Below are 19,240 nucleotides of genomic sequence, written 5' to 3' on the forward strand. Positions count from 1 at the left end.
CATTCTTTAAGGAGGAAGTCCTAAAGGCACAAGAGCGGGCTGTCCCCAGGTGCCGAAAGACGAGCCGGGGGGGAAGAAGACCAGCCTGGCTGACTAGAGAGCTCTGGCTCGAACTCAGGAGAAAGAGGAGAGTCTACGACCTCTGGAAGAAGGGGCAGGCAACTCAGGAGGACTACAAAGGTGTAGCGAGGCTGTGCAGGGAGAAAATTAGAAGGGCCAAAGCTGAGCTAGAGCTCAATCTGGCTGCTGCTGTAAAAGACAACAAAAAACACTTCTTCAAATACATTAGCAGCAAAAGGAGAGCTAAGGAGAATCTCCAGCCCCTAGTAGATGGGGGAGGAAACACAGTGACCAAGGATGAGGAAAAGGCTGAGGTACTTAATGCCTTCTTTGCCTCAGTCTTTATTAGCAGGGCCGACTGTTCTCTGGGTACCCAGCCCCTGGAGTTGGAAGATAGGGACGGGACCAGAATGGAGCCCCCATAATCCAGGGGGAAATGGTGAGTGACCTGCTGCACCACTTAGACACTCACAAGTCTATGGGGCCTGATGAGATCCACGCGAGAGTACTGAAGGAACTGGCAGATGTGCTCACCAAGCCCCTTTCCATCATTTACCAGCAGTCCTGGCTAACTGGGGAGGTCCCTGCTGACTGGAGATTAGCAAATGTGACGCCCATCTTCAAGAAGGGCCGGAAGGAGGACCCGGGGAACTACAGGCCTGTCAGCCTGACCTCTGTGCCGGGGAAGCTGATGGAGCAGATCATCCTGAGTGCCATCACACGGCATGTAGAGGATAACCAAGGGATCAAGCCCAGCCAGCATGGGTTCAGGAAAGGTAGGTCCTGCCTGACCAACCTGATCTCCTTCTATGACAAGGTGACCCGCCTAGTGGATGAGGGGAAGGCTGTGGATGTTGTCTATCTAGACTTCAGTAAAGCCTTTGACACTGTTTCCCCCAGCATTCTCCTGGAGAAACTGGCTGCTCATGGCTTGGACGGGTGTCCTCTTCGCTGGGTAAAGAACTGGCTGGATGGCCAGGCCCAAAGAGTGGTGGTGAATGGAGTTTACTCCAGTTGGTGGCCGGTCACAAGTGGTGTTCCCCAGGGCTCTGTGTTGGGGCCAGTTCTGTTTAATATCTTTATCCATGATCTGGATGAAGGGATCGAGTGCACCCTCAGTAAGTTTGCAGATGACACCAAGTTGTGTGGGAGTGTTGATCTGCTTGAGGGTAGGAAGGCTCTGCAGAGGGACCTGGACAGGCTGGATCGATGGGCCGAGGTCAATCGTATGAGGTTTAACAAGGCCAAGTGCAAGGTCCTGCACTTGGGCCACAGCAACCCCATGCAATGCTACAGGCTTGGGGAAGAGTGGCTGGAAAGCTGCCAGGCAGAGAAGGACCTGGGGGTGTTTGTTGACAGCCGCCTGAATATGAGCCAGCAGTGTGCCCAGGTGGCCAAGAAAGCCAATGGCATCCTGGCTTGTATCAGGAATAGTGTGGCCAGCAGGACTAGGGAAGTGATTGTGCCCCTGTACTCAGCACTGGTGAGGCCACACCTTGAATACTGTGTTCAGTTTTGGGCCCCTCACTACAAGAGAGACACTGAGGTGCTGGAGCGTGTCCAGAGAAGGGCAACGAAGCTGGTGAAGGGTCTAGAGCAGAAGTCTGATGAGGAGCGGCTGAGGGAACTGGGGTTGTTTAGCCTGGAGAAAAGGAGGCTGAGGGGAGACCTTATCGCTCTCTACAACCACCTGAAAGGAGGTTGTAGAGAGGTGGGGGTCAGTCTCTTCTCCCAGGTAACAAGTGATAGGACAAGAGGAAATGGCCTCAAGTTGCGCCAGGGGAGGTTTAGACTGGATATTAGGAAATTTTTCTTCACCGAGAGGGTTATCAAGCATTGGAACAGGCTGCCCAGGGAAGTGGTTGAGTCGCTATCCCTGGAGGTATTTAAAGGACGTTTGGATGAGGTGCTTTAGAGACATGGTGTAGTGGTGGTTTTGGCAGTGTTAGGTTTATGGTTGGACTCGATGATCTTAAAGGTCTTTTCCAACCTATATGATTCTGTGATTCTGTGATTCTGTAATTGCAGCTGGAGCTGTCACAGTTGCAGTTGTGCTAGTTATGCCAAGGCATAGGTAACATGGAAGAAAATAAAATCCTACCTCATCTATCAGACTTTGGAAACTAGTTTGCAGTCACTTTATGATCATTCTTACTCTCCATAGAGAGTAATATGTTAGCCTGATTTAGAGAAAGTTATTTTATATTGGTGAGATATTTTTATCCATACCTCTATAAGGGAACAAACAAATCTGTTAGGTAATGAGTAGGCTGGCTCTGACCTTGCCTGTTGAAAGCCCTGTCTTGTTTCTAATTGCTGAAGACAAAAAGTTTCTAAGTTTTCTGCTCAGTTACTTATTAGCCTGACTAATGCAAAGTCCGACATGTGCTATCTCCATGTGTTACTTACATTTGCTGAGCTACTGTGCTAGTCTCCTTTATGCATTGTTTTATGCTAGCGAAGACCTACTACAAGATTTAAGAGTAAATGATGTATCTACAATAGCATCTAAATGGAATAATTGTAAAAGTTTTAATAGTAACTGACATAACTGCTTTCACACAGGCTTACCTAACTTTTGAAGACTCATTTGCCCTGCTCAACCTGGACAGCTACCTGAATGTCACTGCAGGCCAATATGGTGGAAAATAAAAATGAACAAGAGTTTCTATCCCATAGCCAGCACAGCTAGGATTTAATAATAATTGCTGCCTTCCTAAAAATGCATAAGCTAGCATTAATGCTAACAGTGGCATTAGTGAAATGTAGTTGCTGTTTAGCAATGTGTGGAGCTTGATGTTATTTAGAGAGATTTTGCAGAGCTGTGGCTGCTTTTCTAGCCCACCTTGAAAAAGTAAAAGCAAGGCACAGTTTTTGTTTGCTGACATGTAGGAGCCCATCTCTCAGTCCCCCTCTTATTTTTTTTGGCTCCCCAAGTACTGTGAATGTCGCTGATCAAAGCAAGCACAGTACCCTCTTGGCATGACCTTGCATTTCTTATTCCTGCAATCAAGACTAATGTTCACACTTGCTATCCACCTAAGCTATGAAGGGGCAGTCCAGCATTTGTGCACTTAATGCCTACAGGCAAAGTCCGGGGCATGCTGCAAGGGGTGCTGGTGTTTCAGAAAGCAGCCTTCCTTTCTATAGGTGTGGGGAGATCCACAAGTAAATGCAGTAATGACAATGTGAGGGTGCTTGGGGTGGGGGGGATAACTGGTGCTAATAGTTTTAAATTGTCCTGGGTGAAATAATGTCCCCTTGATTTTCTATTAGAGGGGAAAAAATACTTCAGCAGATACAAGACACACTCTTGAAGTGTAGATTTGTCCTGGTGACTCGGAAGCAGTGCTCCTGTCCTGTGCCTGTACCGAGATATATGCAGCTGTTGTTCCTCCTGATGGGGATGTCTGTGGATGTTTAAGCTGTTGAGACCAAATGGATGGACAGAAAGATGGGGTCTCAGCTTGCTTGTGTGTTGCTACTGTGTGTCTATGTGCAGGTTTTTGGTTGTGGGGTTTTTGTTTTGGTTTTTGGGGGGTTTTTTGTGTGTGTGTGTGTTTGGTTTTTTGTTTTTTTTTTTTTTTAAATCTGGTGAGCACCTTGTATTCTTAGCCAGGGAGGTCTGGGGATGGGCTGCTGATGGTTTTTCCAGGTGATGACAAGAAAATGTGTGGTAAACTTATCTGACACCTTAGAACCTATTTAATGGCATTTCACCAGCACTCGAATGCACGCTGCACATACCATCATTCCGGTATTTTTACTTACCTGCCCAGCAAAGATGATGTTTGAGCTGCCAAGACCCCACCTTGCCAACAATCTGGGCTGTGACACTTAAATGTAAATGTGCAAGTGGGAGCAACTGGCCATGCTGCTCAGTGCTGTTTTGCTGGAGGGAGGGTGGTGGTGGTGGTGATGGTGTGGGGTGTGAGGAGGAGACAATGAGAGGTCTGTCTTGATGATGCTGTTAGTTTCGTGGGGGTTTTTTTTAACCCTTTTCTATCTGCTTTATCTCCTGGGGGCCAGCTCTGTTGAGTCACTGCCAGCAGCGGGGTCATTTTAACTGTGTAAACAGTTTTAAAAAATAGTGATTTTTATTCTCGGCTCAGAAGGGAGATGTGCTACTCTGTCCCACGCAAGCCCTCTTCTCCAGCCTGCCGTGTCTCACGGCTGATGCTGTGCTCGTGGCTTTCCACACCACGGCTGAGCGTGGCACCCCAGGCCGCGTGGATGCGGCTCCCACAAGCCAACAGGGAGCAGCCACGCGCAACCGCTGTCTGCTGCACGGGGAGAAATGGGAGACGTGGTGGTGGCCGGGAGAGGCCACAACCGGAAACCCAAGTAATCCGTGTTAAAAATGACAGGTTGTGCTTTGTGCTGCGTTGCCCATCTAGGTGAGACAGCCCCTCTTTGGCGGGATGCTAGCTCACTTACAAACTGACACTCTTCAGATAGGAACCTTTGACGATTATCTTACATTATTGTTAACTGCCAGAGCAGGCAGCTCGGTGTGGTTGCAGGCGTGACCCCATTTAACCTATTTTGTTATTGTTGACAAACTCCAGATGCCAACTGTTAAACTCCAGAGGAATTTGGAAAGTCAGACTACAGTGAATGCTGCAGTTGCCAAATATTTTGTCCTGCATCATAAAAAAAAATGAATACATTCCTTTTTTCAGCGAGCTACAGCAGAGGGAGATCAAAGTCCTTCCCAAGTAAGGAATGTGAATTGCCTCACTAGCCTGTTCCCATAGTAATAAATTGGATCAACACTGGTATCTGCATTAAAAACCTACACCTCCAGAGCTATCCCACAAACCTTTTGTAGTTCCCAACTCCTGCATCAAGCCCTGCACAATCAGTGTTTTCCCAGCAGTGCTGCCAGCCTTCGCTGCAGGAGCTCGGCCGGGGCGATACAGCACACAGCCCTAGACAAAGCAGGACTTGTCGTCTGCAGTGTGGGGCTGGGGTGGGGAGGGCAGGGGAAATGCCAGGCACGGTTCAGGCTTTTCCGTCCTGACCCCCTGACGTAAGAGCAAGCTTGTGAGATTATCTGGAACGAGCCACGTCTTGCTGATGGATGTTTGTACAGTATGAAAACATTTGGTGGCTTTGTGTACACTGAAGGGCTCAGCCCATGTGCTGGCGTTGGGGTGCAGCTCACCAGCTGGCCACAGCGGCCAGCATTTTCTTCCTGCAAGGCAAGCAGATAGCCACGGGTGGCAGGCAGCCAGGAGCCCCAGCCTGCCGAGAAAGTGGGCAGCAAGGAGTGTGCAGTGCTGGGAGCAGCCACGGTCCCGCGTCCCGGCAGGGCCTGAGCACTGGTCTGAGATGCAGCCAGAGCAATCTGTTCCTGCAGGTTTACTCCTTCGGCCCTGCGGGTCTGTGCTCTCTGCTGCTGCACTGGCTTTTTGTCCAGCCCAGCCTGCCTGCACCTGCCAGCGCTGAAGCACGGAGAGCGTTTCCCTCTCAGCGCTGCGGAGGAGAAAGGATTAACTCCCAGCAGCAGCGGTGAAGGGAGACGTCACCCCAGCAGGCCAAAAAAACCCCCACTCTCGCCCTCAAAAATAAAGCTGCTTGTGGTAGTATCTGGAGTTTGTGCAGGTGTGTGCAGGCATGTGCTGCCAGCACAGAGCAGCCAGGCTTTTCCCAGGGATGAGCTGGACGAGGAGTTTGCTGGTTGAGGTATGCCATCCTCACTCGCTTGCCACTGCCCATAGAAGGAGCCTGAGGCAATGAGCTAAATTTAGCTGGGTTGGTAAATCAGTCCCCTCCCCAACCTGCCAAAAAGCTGTACAGTTGATCTGCACAGTGGGAGGCTTATCATCTTGGTGACAGGTCAGCTTTACCTCAGATGAAGACTGGGTTGTGTTTTGGTTTTGGTTGGTTTTTTGGGTTTTTTTTTTGGGGGGGGGGGAGGGGGGGTTGTTTTTTTTTTTTTTTTGTAAGGCAGCTGTGCTGTGGTGTGATTCATCATGAAGGAGAGGAAACATGGGGCACAGCAGTAAAGCATTGCTGAAGAGGGCCAGGACTTGGCAGGACAGGCACACGATCCTGTCCATAGCTGTTGCAGATGTGCCCACTAACCCCAAGGGCAGAGGCAGCCCTGTGCCTGCCAGAGAGGGCCTGTATGCGGCTACAAACCCTTCCGTTTTCAACCTCTGGCCATCTGTTTTAAAGCAAACATGACACTACATCTTAGAAACCATTTATTTTTACACCAAAAGAACAGCCAGCATCTCATTCAGAGGTGTGAGCAGAGAAATAACTTCACCGCAGATCATCTCTTTGCTATACGTGGGTGGAGGCGATGCTGCTTGGGCACCATCAGCCCCTCCTCCAGTGCACATGGATCGCACTCTCCCCACATCAACCCCCAAGGCACCCCCCAACCACCATGCATGTCTGGTGGCATGGGGAGCATGGCGATGCCGCTGACAGCCACACAGGGCCTTGCACAGGGGACTGTCCCAAATGTCTGCTGGCAGAAACAACCATGGCCATGGGTCTGCCCTGGGTTGGACGAGGGGGTGTGTGTGGCAAGACCCATCCTCACCAGCTTGTACCCGCCCCCAAGCCTGCGGTGCTGGGGTGGGGACCCAGCATGGAATGGACAGATGGAACAGGGACTACAGCCACTCAAACCTTCTCTTCTTTGCTCCAGGACTACCTGGTTTTCAGCGAGCATCAAGTGGACATTTTTTTCATAGAGGTCAGTTTGTGACTGTGGGCAACAGAGGGGCACCTGGGTGATGCGGTAACGGGAAGCATTGAAGTGCCTGGTCCCATCATCATGAAGCAGTGCTGGGCGCAGAGGAGGCAGCTCTCGGCTCCCTTGCACTGGGGTCAGGCCACCAGTGCCAGCTATGGTCTGTGGCTTGGCTGTGCCCCCCTGGCCCTTGCTGGGTGCCAGCAGGCAGCTGCTAACAGCAGCTGGGCAGCATGCGAGACCAGTTTGACTCAATTTTGTAATTCCCTCCCACTGTTCTCCAGGGTAAACAGAGCCATACACTGGGTACCTCTTCTGCTGCCCTGGGAACCCCGGTCCAGTGCAGAGAGATACCAGGAGAGAGCAGACACATCTGCCTTGTGGATTCACCCCATTTATTGAATGCAAACAGAAGGCAAGTAACTGGGACACAGAAGCGTTGTAATCTGACTTTGGCCTCTGGCTTTCCTGTGTGATTGACAGCACAAAGGAGGAAAAAAAAAAAATCTGTGTATTTAAAAAAAAACCACAAACGGTGAAAGAGGAGACAAAAAGAATGTCGAACAATTAGTGACATCTTATGTGAACAGATGGAGGATTAATAATGGCAAGGAAATTCAAAGCCATGCCAAGCATTCCTTGTTGCAAACAAGATTTGGCAGGGGACAGGGATGATGCTTTCCAAGGAAAAGCAGCAGAGGAGAAACCATCCACACTGGCTTTGTGAGCAGCATGGTTTACTGTGGGAAGACAGTGACCACCTCATAGCCCTCTGGGGGAATCACCCGCTCCCGGGCATGCTTCTCACAGTAGATTTGGTCTTCCACGAAGAAGTGTCCTTTCTGCTTGAGGTTGGTGCCGCAGTCGCTGCACACATAGCACTCGGGGTGACGCTGCTTGTCCCGGATCTTCACAAACACCCCTCTGGGGAAGGAACCAGCACCTCTCAGCACCAGGCGCCCACCACTGCCTCCCTCCTTCCCAGCCACCTCCCACCCAGCCCAGACCCACACCAGCGCTGAAGGTGGACGATTTTCTCCTGCTCCCAACAAGTCAAAGTATAGGTCCCACCTCTGGTCAGGCAGATGTTAACAGCACTTTTAGAGCCCAACATGTGCCGGCATGGGAGCCCTCCTTTGGAAAGTGTTTCCTAGCACTGGCTTGCCTAAGTTTCACAGGGACAGTCCTGTCACCGGTGGTGGCAAAAATCACTGTGATGGCATCTTTAGCTGATGGCTGGAGACAGTGCAACAGCCTTCAAATGCCCATGATCAAATGACAGGCATCAGCTTGACCATCTGGGGGAGCAAAATCCGGGTCCAAACCAACTGGATTGCAAAACAAATCCAGCAATGACTGCCACCACCAACCGAGGGGATGAAGGCTGCACGGCCAGCCACTGCCCTTTTGCTAGCGATGGACACGCCAGGTATGTATGGGAGAAGCACAGAGACCAGATCCTGGCTCTGATCTCAGATGCTGCTGCTCGGGAGCTGCAGTGACTGGATCCAGCCAGCTCTTACTGGAAAACTTCACAGCTTAACCCAGCAGATGATGAGGAAAACTACATAGCAACTCTTTAACTATCACCAGCAGCAACACAACAATTTGCCAGGAGTATCATTTTGTTCCAGCAGCCACCTATATTTTCCATAATTCATTAGTTTTTAGTGCTATTCATAGCTTTGTGCTTTCTCTCCACATCTACCCAGCTGGCAGAATAATTGTAGGGTTTGTCTCTGATTCATATTTTACGGGCTATGGATTGCCTCTGTAATGACTCTGCCAGTCCTTGGCGCTCCAGGCATGCCAGGACCATGCAATCACAGCATAGTGGGTCTCAGCAAAAATCTGATAGCTTGTGGTGGGCGGCATGGGAGAAATCCGAATTCTTCCATGACGATGCAGGTGGGCTACTAGCGCTTGACTGCTGAAGGCAAGCTAAGGGGTTGTAGGGAAGAATTTGTGGTTGAGAAACTGAATACTGAATGGTGAATCAAAGACATGGGTTGGGTCCCTCATGCTGTCACACTCATGGTACAGCAGCTATGTGTTGAACCCATGCCCCTGCTGTGCTGGAAGTCAGGCATACCCACATAAAGACAACAAAAATTATGTCTGCGTAGACACAGCGGAGGTGTGTGGTCTTACAGCAGCGTGGGGAACAGAATGCAGCTCTCCCAGTCCACATTGCCTCTGACCACCAGGGCAAGTCCTCACTCCATGGCTGGGAGTGCCAAGACATGAAAATCATTAAATACACAGGCCCTGAATGGAAAGGTCATTTGGTTTCTGGGTGCTGTAAACAGATTTCAGGTAGGAAGCAAAACACTGCAGCAAAAACTGTCTTGAGGTTTGTCTCACAGGGACTTGCTTTGGTTTCTATCGATATGGATGTGTAGAGGGAAACCCAACTCCTGCGTCACTGCAGGGAACTGCAACGTTAGTGTTATCAAAGCTGGTGAGAATACACATGCCTTGAGCCGGCTCCTGGATGCACCGGATGTGGGTAGTGGAAGTGTTTCGGGTGCAGTGCCTCAGCCCCTCGCACAGGCATGAGATGCTCAGCCACAGCCTGCAACCCCAGGGACAGGCTTACTTACACAATGCCAGATCCACACTTCTCGCACATGGGCAGCTTCTGGGCATTCCCAATCGATGAGGCCACCTTTGTGGTGGGGGCTTTGACGCTCCTAAATCCAGATGGTTTGGTAGGGTCTCCTGGGGGTGGAAGGAGAGTGCTTCAGAGCATGTGAGATGTGTGGCTCTAGGCTCTTCCTCCCAAGCAGATGCTCTGCTAGGGAGGGGTGATGTTCTTTAACCCCAGCTCTGAGGCAGGGATTCATGCATGGAAAAGGGGGCAGGGATTTACGGGTGTGTGGGGAGGAAGGAGAGGAGGAACACAGCTAAACCTGGCCCTGGAAACCTGAGGGCCTGAGACCGTGGGCAGTCAGACGAGATGCTTGAAAGCCTATCAGACTTTAGCTGATGTGTCTCGCATGCACAGATGCACAAAGCAAAGCCAAGCCTCTGCCCCAGCCTTGGCAGCACCAACAGTCTGCCTGTCGTGTCCTGATCACACACACAGGGCCAAGCTGATTGCCAGATCTGGGCTCAGAAAGAGGAGGTGGGTGTCCTGGCAGAGTAGGGAGGACTGTCAAAGCCCTTTTGCAGTCTGCTGTCTGGTGTACGGTGGTGCTGGCTCCCCCAAGACTCCTGGAAGAGTTGGTTAACAAACTCCTTGTTGTGGCAGGGCCCTGGGACACTGGGGATAACCTTGTGCTCTCCTGCTGCTGCGTAGCACGCTCCAGGGATTGTATGTCCCTAGTGCAACCTCTCTGGGGCAGGGATGTCCTGCAGGTCCTTCACAGGAGCCATCTGCTGACCTGGATGCCTACAACAGCAGTGGATCCTAGATGCAGGATACAAGGCAAGCCTTTAAATATCTGCAGTGAAAAAGGAGCCTCTTACAAAATGACACCATTGATGTGACTAGTCTTATCTATGTGACTTTTGCAAGACGTTCAATACCAGGCAACAAGGAAAGGAGGGCTGCAGAAACCCCCACGATGTTTCACCAGAAACAGAGGGTCGACGGGCAGACCCTATGCCACCTCAGGCTGCAAAGGACGCTGATAAAAACCCTTCTGACGAGTATCAAGCCAAGAGCACACTGCACCAGTTGTTGCTGGTGTAAGGGAAGGACAAACTCTCCAAAGGCACACCCTGGTGACCAGCAAGGTCAGGCACACATCACAGTCCGGGGCAGCACCACTGACAAGAGAGCTGAGGGGAAAAGCTGGGGATCTGCCCACAGCACCTCCCTGTCACCCAGCCGAGCGCAGAGAGCAGCCCGAGTGCCACCACTCACCCGTGGGGTGGATGACACTGCGCTGCTTTGCCTCTGGGGCAGCCTTCAGCTCAGAGGTTTGCCCCCAGCTCCGTGCAGAGATGCTGGTCCAGAGGTGCAAGTTCCCTAATGGGGGCAACAGCCCATGCACCCTCCAAACACAGCAGGAAGCACCTGGCCTCCAACAGTTACTGCAAGTGACCCTTGCTGGGAAGGAAGCAGCAGCAACCACATTTTCAGGCTCTTCCCTATCATTCTGCTCATTCCCTCTGCCTCAAACAGCATTTTGCTCGCATCAACAGCATTGCCAGCATGTTAAAATCTCTCTAAAGGGATCAGCTCAATCAAATACCCACAGGAAACGTAACCTGTTCCGCCCTGCAAAACACCCTCCACCTAAGAGCGCAGGGTCAGGTCTAAACAAAGAGCAGCCGCGGTGCTTCCACACATCAGCACCCACACACAGACTCTGTGCCCAGGGCCAGGCTCTCAGCTGGTGTAAGTCAGCACAGCCGATACAGCCAGCGATGCCCTGAGGGACTTGTCCAGGCTGAGGAGGTAGTTCCCTGCTGCTACTCACAAGCCATCTCCTGAAGACGGGCTTGGAGAAGCAGCCAACAAATGTGCTATTTATCTGCTGTTTATCGCAGCAGACATGGTCTGACTCAGCAGCAGTGGTGTTTGAGCCCGGCCGAGCAGTGCGGCAGGCAGAGGCACTGTCTCCCCGGGGACAGACATTCCTTTGGGGCTGCGTAACCTCCTGGCCCTGCTCTGCATGGGTGATTATCAGCTCACGGTGGAGCAATGCCAAAGCCAATCCTGGTCTGTGACTGGGCAGGTAAACCTTGTGCCAGAGAATCCCAATAATGCTGCAAATCTTCAAAGAAAGATAAAATAGAGAGGCTTTTGCTTCTTATCTTCTTGAGCACTACTAAGCACGGGGGAGGACCTTGGATGCGTGAGAAGTCCCGGCTACTCCAGTCCCTTCCATGCAGGACCTGAACCCTGAAGGGCAAGTTGCAAACACTCAATATTTAAAAGATGTTTTCAGGTAGGTATTTTAACAGCATATTAAAGACTCCAAGATCCTGGTTTCTTTCTTCCTATTGTTTCCTTATTTTCTTCATCTTGTTCTTTCCTTAGATCCCTCAGACCTACCAGCACTTGGCTGATCTGTTTCCCTTTGTGGCAAATATCTCAGCACCAGGCTTTTGTTGGATGAAATTGAACGTTCCACTGCCAAGCTAGTAACACAAAAGACAAACTCTCAACTGGCCTAAGGGAAAAAAAAGTCATTCTTGGAATTCTTTTCCTATTTATTTGTTTGTTTTATTTTATTCAAGGGGAGAAGAGAGCACGATTTGGCCCCCACCTAAGTTAATTGGCTTTTTTTATCTTAAAGTCTATAGCCCTGAACTGCACAAGTCCAGATGTCAGATCAAGAATGCCAAGCAGAGTGAAGTTTCAGAGATTAAAAGCTATGAACTGCTCACTGTAATCCAGCTTTGATATTTTTACATTCAGCTGCAGAAGTGGATCCTTTTTCTTGTGTAGAGGGCTGGAGATCAGAAGCTTTAAGACTCACTGGAGAGCCCTATCTTGTGGTACCATTCAAAGTCTTGAATCTAAGATGGTCTTTAATCAGTGAATATTATCTTAAAGGGGCAAAACTTTAGAAAGTAAAGAAGAGTTTTTGCAACTTTTAAAATTCCTTCTTGATAACTAAATGTTGTAGGAGTTTATTTCTTGAGCACTCACTCAGTGTGTAAGCAACGATATGGGCCCATAGACACTGAAACTAATCAAGGAGAGGAAATTTAAGAGTCAAGTTAGTGAAAGGGTCCGTTTCTGTGGAAACCATCTACACACACACTACCTTGAACAATCACCAGCTAAGGAAGGAAAATAAAGTTTTAGTTGTTACTCTCAAACACTGTACACAGCCCAAGGAATGGCAAAAGGGAAGAGCACACTCAGATTAGGTATGCAGTGAGTGCTTACCTTTCTCTTCTGACTCCAAAATCTCTTGCAACACGAGGAAGGAAGCAGATTGTCTGGGTGGCTCATGTGACTCTTGATTCTCCTGGAGCATCTTGTAAACCTCAGATTCTCTGTCTATGACGATGCCACCTGGGGGCTGGTTATGCTGATCTAAACTGAGGAAGGAACAGAGAACATGCTTGTTAAACGGCTGAAAATTAAAGCCAGTCCCTCTAGCAAAATTTTCACAACGCATCATATGACTGAAGAATGAATGTGCAAAACAAATGCACAACAGGACGCCATAAAACACGGAGGTGCTGGATGTGCTCGCACAAGACAGCCGCAGCCCAGGTAGGATCGGCACCCGGGGCTATCTCCTCGTACGCCAGTGCCAACAGTTCTCACTGACCGCCCCCAGCCAGTCCCCAAGCATTCTCCCTGCTCTGCAATTACTATATACTCCAGAAACTAGAACCTTCTGCCCAGGAAATCATTGTTCTATTAATAGGAAAATAAAGAACTCATGTGCTGGGATAGGAATCCCACATAGTAGCTGTGTCATCTATGCATATTCTTTGCATGCATAAACTACTTTTTAGACTGCTACCTTACACCGCTGTGAATCTCAAATTAAGTAAAGTTTATTCCATTAAAGATAAATCCTTGCAAGTACACTATGAATTGGTCCTAAAGGCCACCTTCACAAAGTAACAGCTGTAGGATCTAACTAAAAGATCCTCTGATGGGCAATAATTTAATTTGGTTTTCAAGTGAATGTTATTATTTCCATTTTATAGGTGGAGACTCTGAGCCACAGCCCATTTACAGCATTTAACTAAGGTTAATGAGCAGGTCAAGGGCAGAAGAGCTTTCTGCCTGCCAAGACTAAGCCCTCCTTTCAGCTGCCTCCTGAAGCGCTGCTTCTGCCACTCGTCACGAGGGACTTGCACCCTCAGCCTAGAGCCCGCGGTGCTTCAGGGGCAGCTTTTCACAGTGCAGGGTGGCTGAAAGGGTGGTCACTGTGTCACTGGAAGGGTCTTTAGGGAAAAAAAGAAGAGGCTGGAGGCAGTACCTAGGATGTTCTCCACATCCAGTGTGTACTGGATAAAATACAGGCTTAAAACTGCAAGAGGACATTCAGAATATCCCTTGGGAAAAGCTTTCCAATGGACCGACAACAAAATACCAGAGGAGATTGCCGTGGGCAGGTGAGCAACCTCCATACTAAAGGATTTAAAAAGAGTCTGGACAAATATCCTCTGGGAATGATTTAAATCAATGGTTTAAATTGACCAAATGCTGCGCTAGGGGATGGACTAAATGACTCGGGAGGTTCTTGCCTGCCTTGTATATTCTGTGGCTGGAAAAAAAAATCTCTGGAAAAATGATACAACTGACAAGTCTCCTTTAACAGCTCAGTTACATAATGCAGCCTTATAAATGTAAATGGTCTATTAGGTTTCACCGTCCCTGCACCCTGTGATTGCTTGAAAAGTACATAAACATCCTGAAGTTCAGACTAAATTGCAGAGGGGAATCTTTTTCTTGAGGAGGCAATTGCATACTTTCCATGCCAATGTGCAATTGAGCCATCTGGGAGTTACTCTACATAATAAACTCTTCAGGCATCAGAGGTAAAATCATCGCACGTGTTATAAAATGTTATTTCCATAAAAATAATTTCATAAAATGTTTCCATCTTTAGTAATTTTCAGAGGAGCAGGAAGCACATTAGACTTGCAAGCAGTTGAACCCTTGAAGCCTGAATCTCATTTAGTGAAGCCTCTCATCCAAAATAAAATAATGATGTGCCTGCTATTACACAGAAAATGTCCTAGGTTATCCCAAATGAATCCATGCTCCACATTATATTCATCTTATGTAAACTCATATGCTCCCACCACTCTATCCGCCCATAAAAACATTAGGCAAGAAGTCTGTCATTGCAGTTTGCATACTAAGAATGTTTCACTAACATGCATTCAAAAAGCAAAGGCTAAATCATCTTAAAGAGCACTAGAGTCAAACAAAGCCATCACATTTCAACCATGCATTGTGACAGTGTGCAAAACATACAGATCAGCTCTCCCAGGTATGCACCCTATAGATATACTTGCATATACAAGACTTCTGAAAGACTATAAAAAAACCCAAATCCTAGAATTTGTACCAGCAGAGTGAAATACCTCAGCTTGTCGGGGCAGAAGGCTATGCTGCTTAAAGAAAAAAAAAACCACCAAAAAGCACATGCATCTTTTGAATGGGCAAGGCCACAGGCACAGGAATTGTGCCTGCAGGATAATGAGTCTCCGTATGTCGGCTGATTTATGGCACCTCCTGTTACACAGGTACTTCATCTGCAGCAATCACCAGCAACTGGTGTCCTTTTCCATGTGCAGGAGTTCTCTGATGCAGAAACTTTGTAGGGGACAACTCCAACAACCTTTACTGGATTTCAGACTCACACAACCATTACTGGTTTTCACTGCTTCTACCATGGGCAACTTGCAATGCCGACTGAGTAAGACTGGATCATTGAGCTTTGAAAATTGGCAAGAAGAGGGTAATAAAAACGATAAAGACACAGCCTTGCACAGTGTCTTCAGAAAAGCACAGCTTATTCTTTACTAATGCCATTTTACTATTTTATGCTAGCACATTTTGTAAAGTCTACAAGGATCTCAAAGCTGGGCTACAGGAAGGCCCAGTCCTTGGAGCACTCGCTTTTGCAGTGAAACAATTGCTGATGCCTGGGGCTCCTTTGTGAGTGTTACCAGCTGTCCAGACCAGCACAGCCAGCCAGCAGAGTGTGACCGCTCCTGGCACGCACGGTATCGACTACAAGCCAGAGCAGTGACCTACAGCAAGTAACTGGACTGAGTAACAAGGCAGGAGTAAATCCACTGCCTCCCATTATCTCTTGGCTGCCGGCACTCAGCAAACTTGGCTGTGTGGGTCCATGGGTGAGGACGCCAGGTTTTCTGCTTTGAAGCACATGGTGCTCAGCCCAGAGGAGACCTTGAGCAGCCGAGGAGCAATGAGATCTGGCTGTGCCCTTTCGCTCTGCCCCACGGAGGCCATGGGACTGACCACCTCCCTGGGCCAGCTCACACAGCTGCAAGCTGCTTGGTCACATAGTGGGGTAACTCTGCTGAAGGTTCACATCTTCTGAAACAATTCAGCCTTGATTGGAGCCCTCCTGCAAGATGGCTAAACGTGCTTTCTGCTTCACCCATTTTGATACTGAAGTCCTCCCTATAAAACCCTGTGGGCTGTCATTTAGAGGCATGGGCGAGCTGGTTCCCAACTGCCACAAAGCAAACACCAAAGAGCACTCAGGCCTCGTGGCTCTCTGCAGGTCCTGCAGACCTCAGAGCATGTTGAGCATCCTCCACTCTTACGGGCAAAGAGGCAGCCCCAAGAGCAGCAACCTGTGCAGATGAGTAGGCATGGAGATGGAGTTCAGCTGCGAGGTGAAGTGGAAAGGGAAGCCCTCTTTGATCTAGTATGCAGGGTGGGGACATAGACTGGGTCCTCCATGTGTCTGGTTCCTGCCCAGGCTGCTCCAAACTCAGGAGCGTTATCAGCCAAAGATGGAGACCCACGGGGACCTGCTTCAGCCTGAAATGAAGCACGCCCAGTGCACGTCCATGGCCCAGCCCGCAGCCAGCGAAACAAAAGCACAAGGACGTGTGCAGCAGCACCTTCCAGTCACAAATGACAACAGTCATTTCAGGGCAGGAGAAACACCAGCTTTCAGGCTGAAGCACTCTCCTGCCCCCAGCAAATCCATCTGCTGCAGGAGGCTCCTCCAGGAAAGCCACCAGCTGCTGCCAAGGCCCTGCTGCACGGATGTGCCAGGGGCAATGGACACACCGACAGGCTGAAATGCTGTTTTGGTGCTTCCCGCAGCGCTGGACACAGACACAATGCAGAGAAAGCTCCTGTGAAGAGTCATGCACTAATGTCGGAAAGGTGAAATGTAAATGCCGTTTCCTTGTGACCGGCCAATGCCGTGAGCCACAGACAGGGACGAGGCACTCGTGGACACCAAGATGCGGATGAACAGACGCGGCGAGCCGGCCGCAGAGGCAGCGGGCAGGTTACCTGGGGAAATCGGGGCTAACAGAAGAGATCTGCCCCTGCAGGGAATCCATGATGTTGCTTTGCGAATAGAGCTGCAGGGGAGAATTGAACTGCACATGCAGCACTCTGAGTCCCGGCACCTCCACTTCCACGGGGCTGTTGGGGCAGACCTGGGCTGCGCGCTTCAGCTGCTCGGGCCCCACTCGAACTTGGCTGGGGACGGAGGAGGTGCTGTGCCTCCGCTGTGGTGGCTCGGAGGTCTGCGCCTGCAGAGGGTTATAGACGGAGGCGAAGGGAGCCTGCATCGCGCTCACCGGCGATGGGCAGCTATGGGCCCACGCGTTCACAGGCGGTTTGAGTTGTGGTTGTTTGGGGTTCGTTTGGGTTTTACATTGTGGAATTGAGGGAAAAATGCAGAGGAGGAAGAAAGGAAAGAAGGAAGAAATTAATGAAGGGCTAAACCAGATACTCCAAACGATACAAGCAGTTGCAGAATACTGTCTGTTCCTTGTGCCGGAGGGACACACCACTGAATACGTGACTTTACATTAAAGGCTTCTGGCTAATGCTGTGGCTCTGGTCTCACACTCCAGGTGTGTCCACACAAAAAACCTAAAATGCAGTCGCTCTACTGATGAGCAAATGCAGGGGTTGTAAAAGCAATGAAGACGTGGCAGCAGGGGTTTCACTATGAACTAGCTGCCTGAGCACACGCTCAGGGTCCCACTGTCCAGCCAAGGAATGCCACCTTCACTGCTGCCCTTCCCAAAGCTAGCCTGGGCACCCGACCGAGGGGCACTCTCACCTCCGATCCCAAAACAGATGTGCTCAGCAGTGGGGCTTCTCCCTGCCCTCCCCGCCTGCTTTGCGACACCAAATCCAGTGGAGATGTTTGCTGGTGTTTCTGTCTGTAGAGCAAGGTCGGCCATGTACAAATAACTCAGCAAAACAGACAGGCAGGAATTTAAAGGCAGCTGGAAGGCTGTGTGAAGGGAGAACCTACACATCCTGTGCTTGTGCGCTGGGGAGACCACAGTGTGTGTTTAATGGCAGGGTGAGGCCCCTGGCTTTCACTGAAAACCAGCAGCAATTCATTTGCTTTTGATGACTCTGTAAACAAAAGCGTATTAGCATCGAAGGTCTCATCCACAGGCCCCCCAGCATTCCTTTGCAGCTTGCTGTGTTGCAGCAAGGGAAAGATGAAAGAGATGCCATGTACCCCACATGCAGCAGGGCTGGCAATGGACCGTCCTGCTAGGAGGAGCACAGTGAGCCACAGCACTAGAAGAAACCCACCTCTTTGCTGATCCTTGCAAGAAAAAGGGATCAACCACAAGTTTCCAGCAAAATATACCTGGCTTCCAGGGAGTGCTCTCACCTGGAGAGGACTCCAGACTAGACCAGAGGTGGTATTTGACTGCCAAATGGTCCCATCAGGTTAACGCAAAGTCAGATTTCCCTTGTCCTCGCTCTGCCTTTGCTCAGCCCCTGAATGAGGCTGCTGAGGTCTACCAGAAGCAAATGAGGAACAAACGTCTGTCACCTCATCTGCCAGCTGCAGCACCATAACTCTGCCCAGAAGGGCCCATGCTGCAGACGGGGCTGCCAGTGCAAGAAGCCGGTCTCAGTCAGGGGCAAGTTTTCAGGCTTGTATTAAACCACAGTCTCAGGTCTTTGTGCCCTGCAAAAGCAGAGGCTAAAGTTACTTTTGTCTCCCCATTCACAAGTCAGGAATTTAGTCGAGCATCACCTAAAGCATTGGTCTTGCAGCTTTTGTTGTAAAGTGGCCAAAGTCTTCCCGGCAGTTTGGGACTGCTAGACAGAGACTTAGGGCAGTTAAGCAACTTGACCAAAACAGCCAGAAAGATTTCAGAAAGCTCCTGGTTTATTGCTTCCAATGAAAAAAGAGGAACTTTGGACTTCTGGGATCAAGTAATGTCTTTGGTGAAGCTCAGTTGCAACCACAAAAATCAACAGGCCCTTTCAAGGTTGGGACCCTTTCCAATCCCATATATAAAATCCCTCACAGAGGTATGAATGTTTCAGCTACTTTTTAAAACTCCTGTGAAAAACAAGGTTCAATAATAAAAAATAGAAAGACCCAAACTTAGGCAGAGCCTGTCTATGAATCCCAGCCCAGCCAGGAACGGGGACGCGCGTGCTTCCTGCGCCAGCCGGCACCCTTCCTGCCCAGCACTGCCCGCAAAGCCAGCATAAAACGCTAACTTTACAAAGTGCTCGTAACAAGCTATCAGGCACCTGTTCAGACCAGCGGGCTGGTATGTCATGCTGAACGCACGTGGAAACTGCGTTGGTCTCTGCTAAACAAAGAAACACAACAGCATTAATTTCATTTCTGCATCTCGTGAAACGTTCCCCGCTCCTCCGAGCCCTGCCCCTGGGAACCACATCCACGCTCGTGCCTCTGCTTCTTCCCTTGTCCTGAAAGAGAGCTTTTCTGGGTTAACAAATTGTTACCCTTGCAGCAGACTCACGTCTCCTGGAGCCTTCCCCTGGGGGCCCGGCAGGGGAGGGAGGCGAGGAAGATA

The 19,240-nt window shown here is 49.8% G+C and overlaps 2 protein-coding genes across 2 annotated transcripts in view; both read right to left on the minus strand.

The window, feature by feature from the left end:
- Positions 1-7,150: 7,150 nt before the first annotated feature.
- PDLIM1 (PDZ and LIM domain 1) overlaps positions 7,151-19,240 on the minus strand; it is a 44,798-nt gene continuing 32,708 nt past the window's right edge. The window contains exons 5-7 of the mRNA XM_075505079.1: positions 12,624-12,778; positions 9,376-9,493; positions 7,151-7,696 (exon numbers count right to left, since the gene is read on the minus strand). Of these exons, the coding sequence (XP_075361194.1) occupies positions 7,510-7,696; positions 9,376-9,493; positions 12,624-12,778 (460 nt within the window). The 3' untranslated portion in view covers positions 7,151-7,509. The remainder of the gene's footprint in view (positions 7,697-9,375; positions 9,494-12,623; positions 12,779-19,240) is intronic.
- On the minus strand, positions 12,789-19,234 carry LOC142411320 (PDZ and LIM domain protein 3-like). Its single transcript, XM_075505080.1, has 2 exons — positions 18,951-19,234; positions 12,789-17,018 (listed from the first exon to the last, which is right to left on the minus strand). Exons 1-2 carry the CDS (start codon positions 18,977-18,979, stop codon positions 16,709-16,711), a joined length of 339 nt encoding a protein of 112 aa, XP_075361195.1. The 5' UTR covers positions 18,980-19,234; the 3' UTR covers positions 12,789-16,708.

The sequence above is a fragment of the Mycteria americana genome, chromosome 6, assembly GCF_035582795.1.
Source record: "Mycteria americana isolate JAX WOST 10 ecotype Jacksonville Zoo and Gardens chromosome 6, USCA_MyAme_1.0, whole genome shotgun sequence".
NCBI classification, from domain to species: Eukaryota; Metazoa; Chordata; class Aves; order Ciconiiformes; family Ciconiidae; genus Mycteria; species Mycteria americana.

Excerpts from the sequence above, each read along its gene's own strand:
- LOC142411320 (XM_075505080.1), bottom strand. The coding sequence starts at position 18,979 with ATGACATACCAGCCCGCTGGTCTGAACAG. Across the intron at positions 17,019-18,950 it reads CAGCCCGCTGGTCTGAACAG|CTGCCCATCGCCGGTGAGCG; the intron begins GTGCCTGATAGC and ends GTGGGCCCATAG.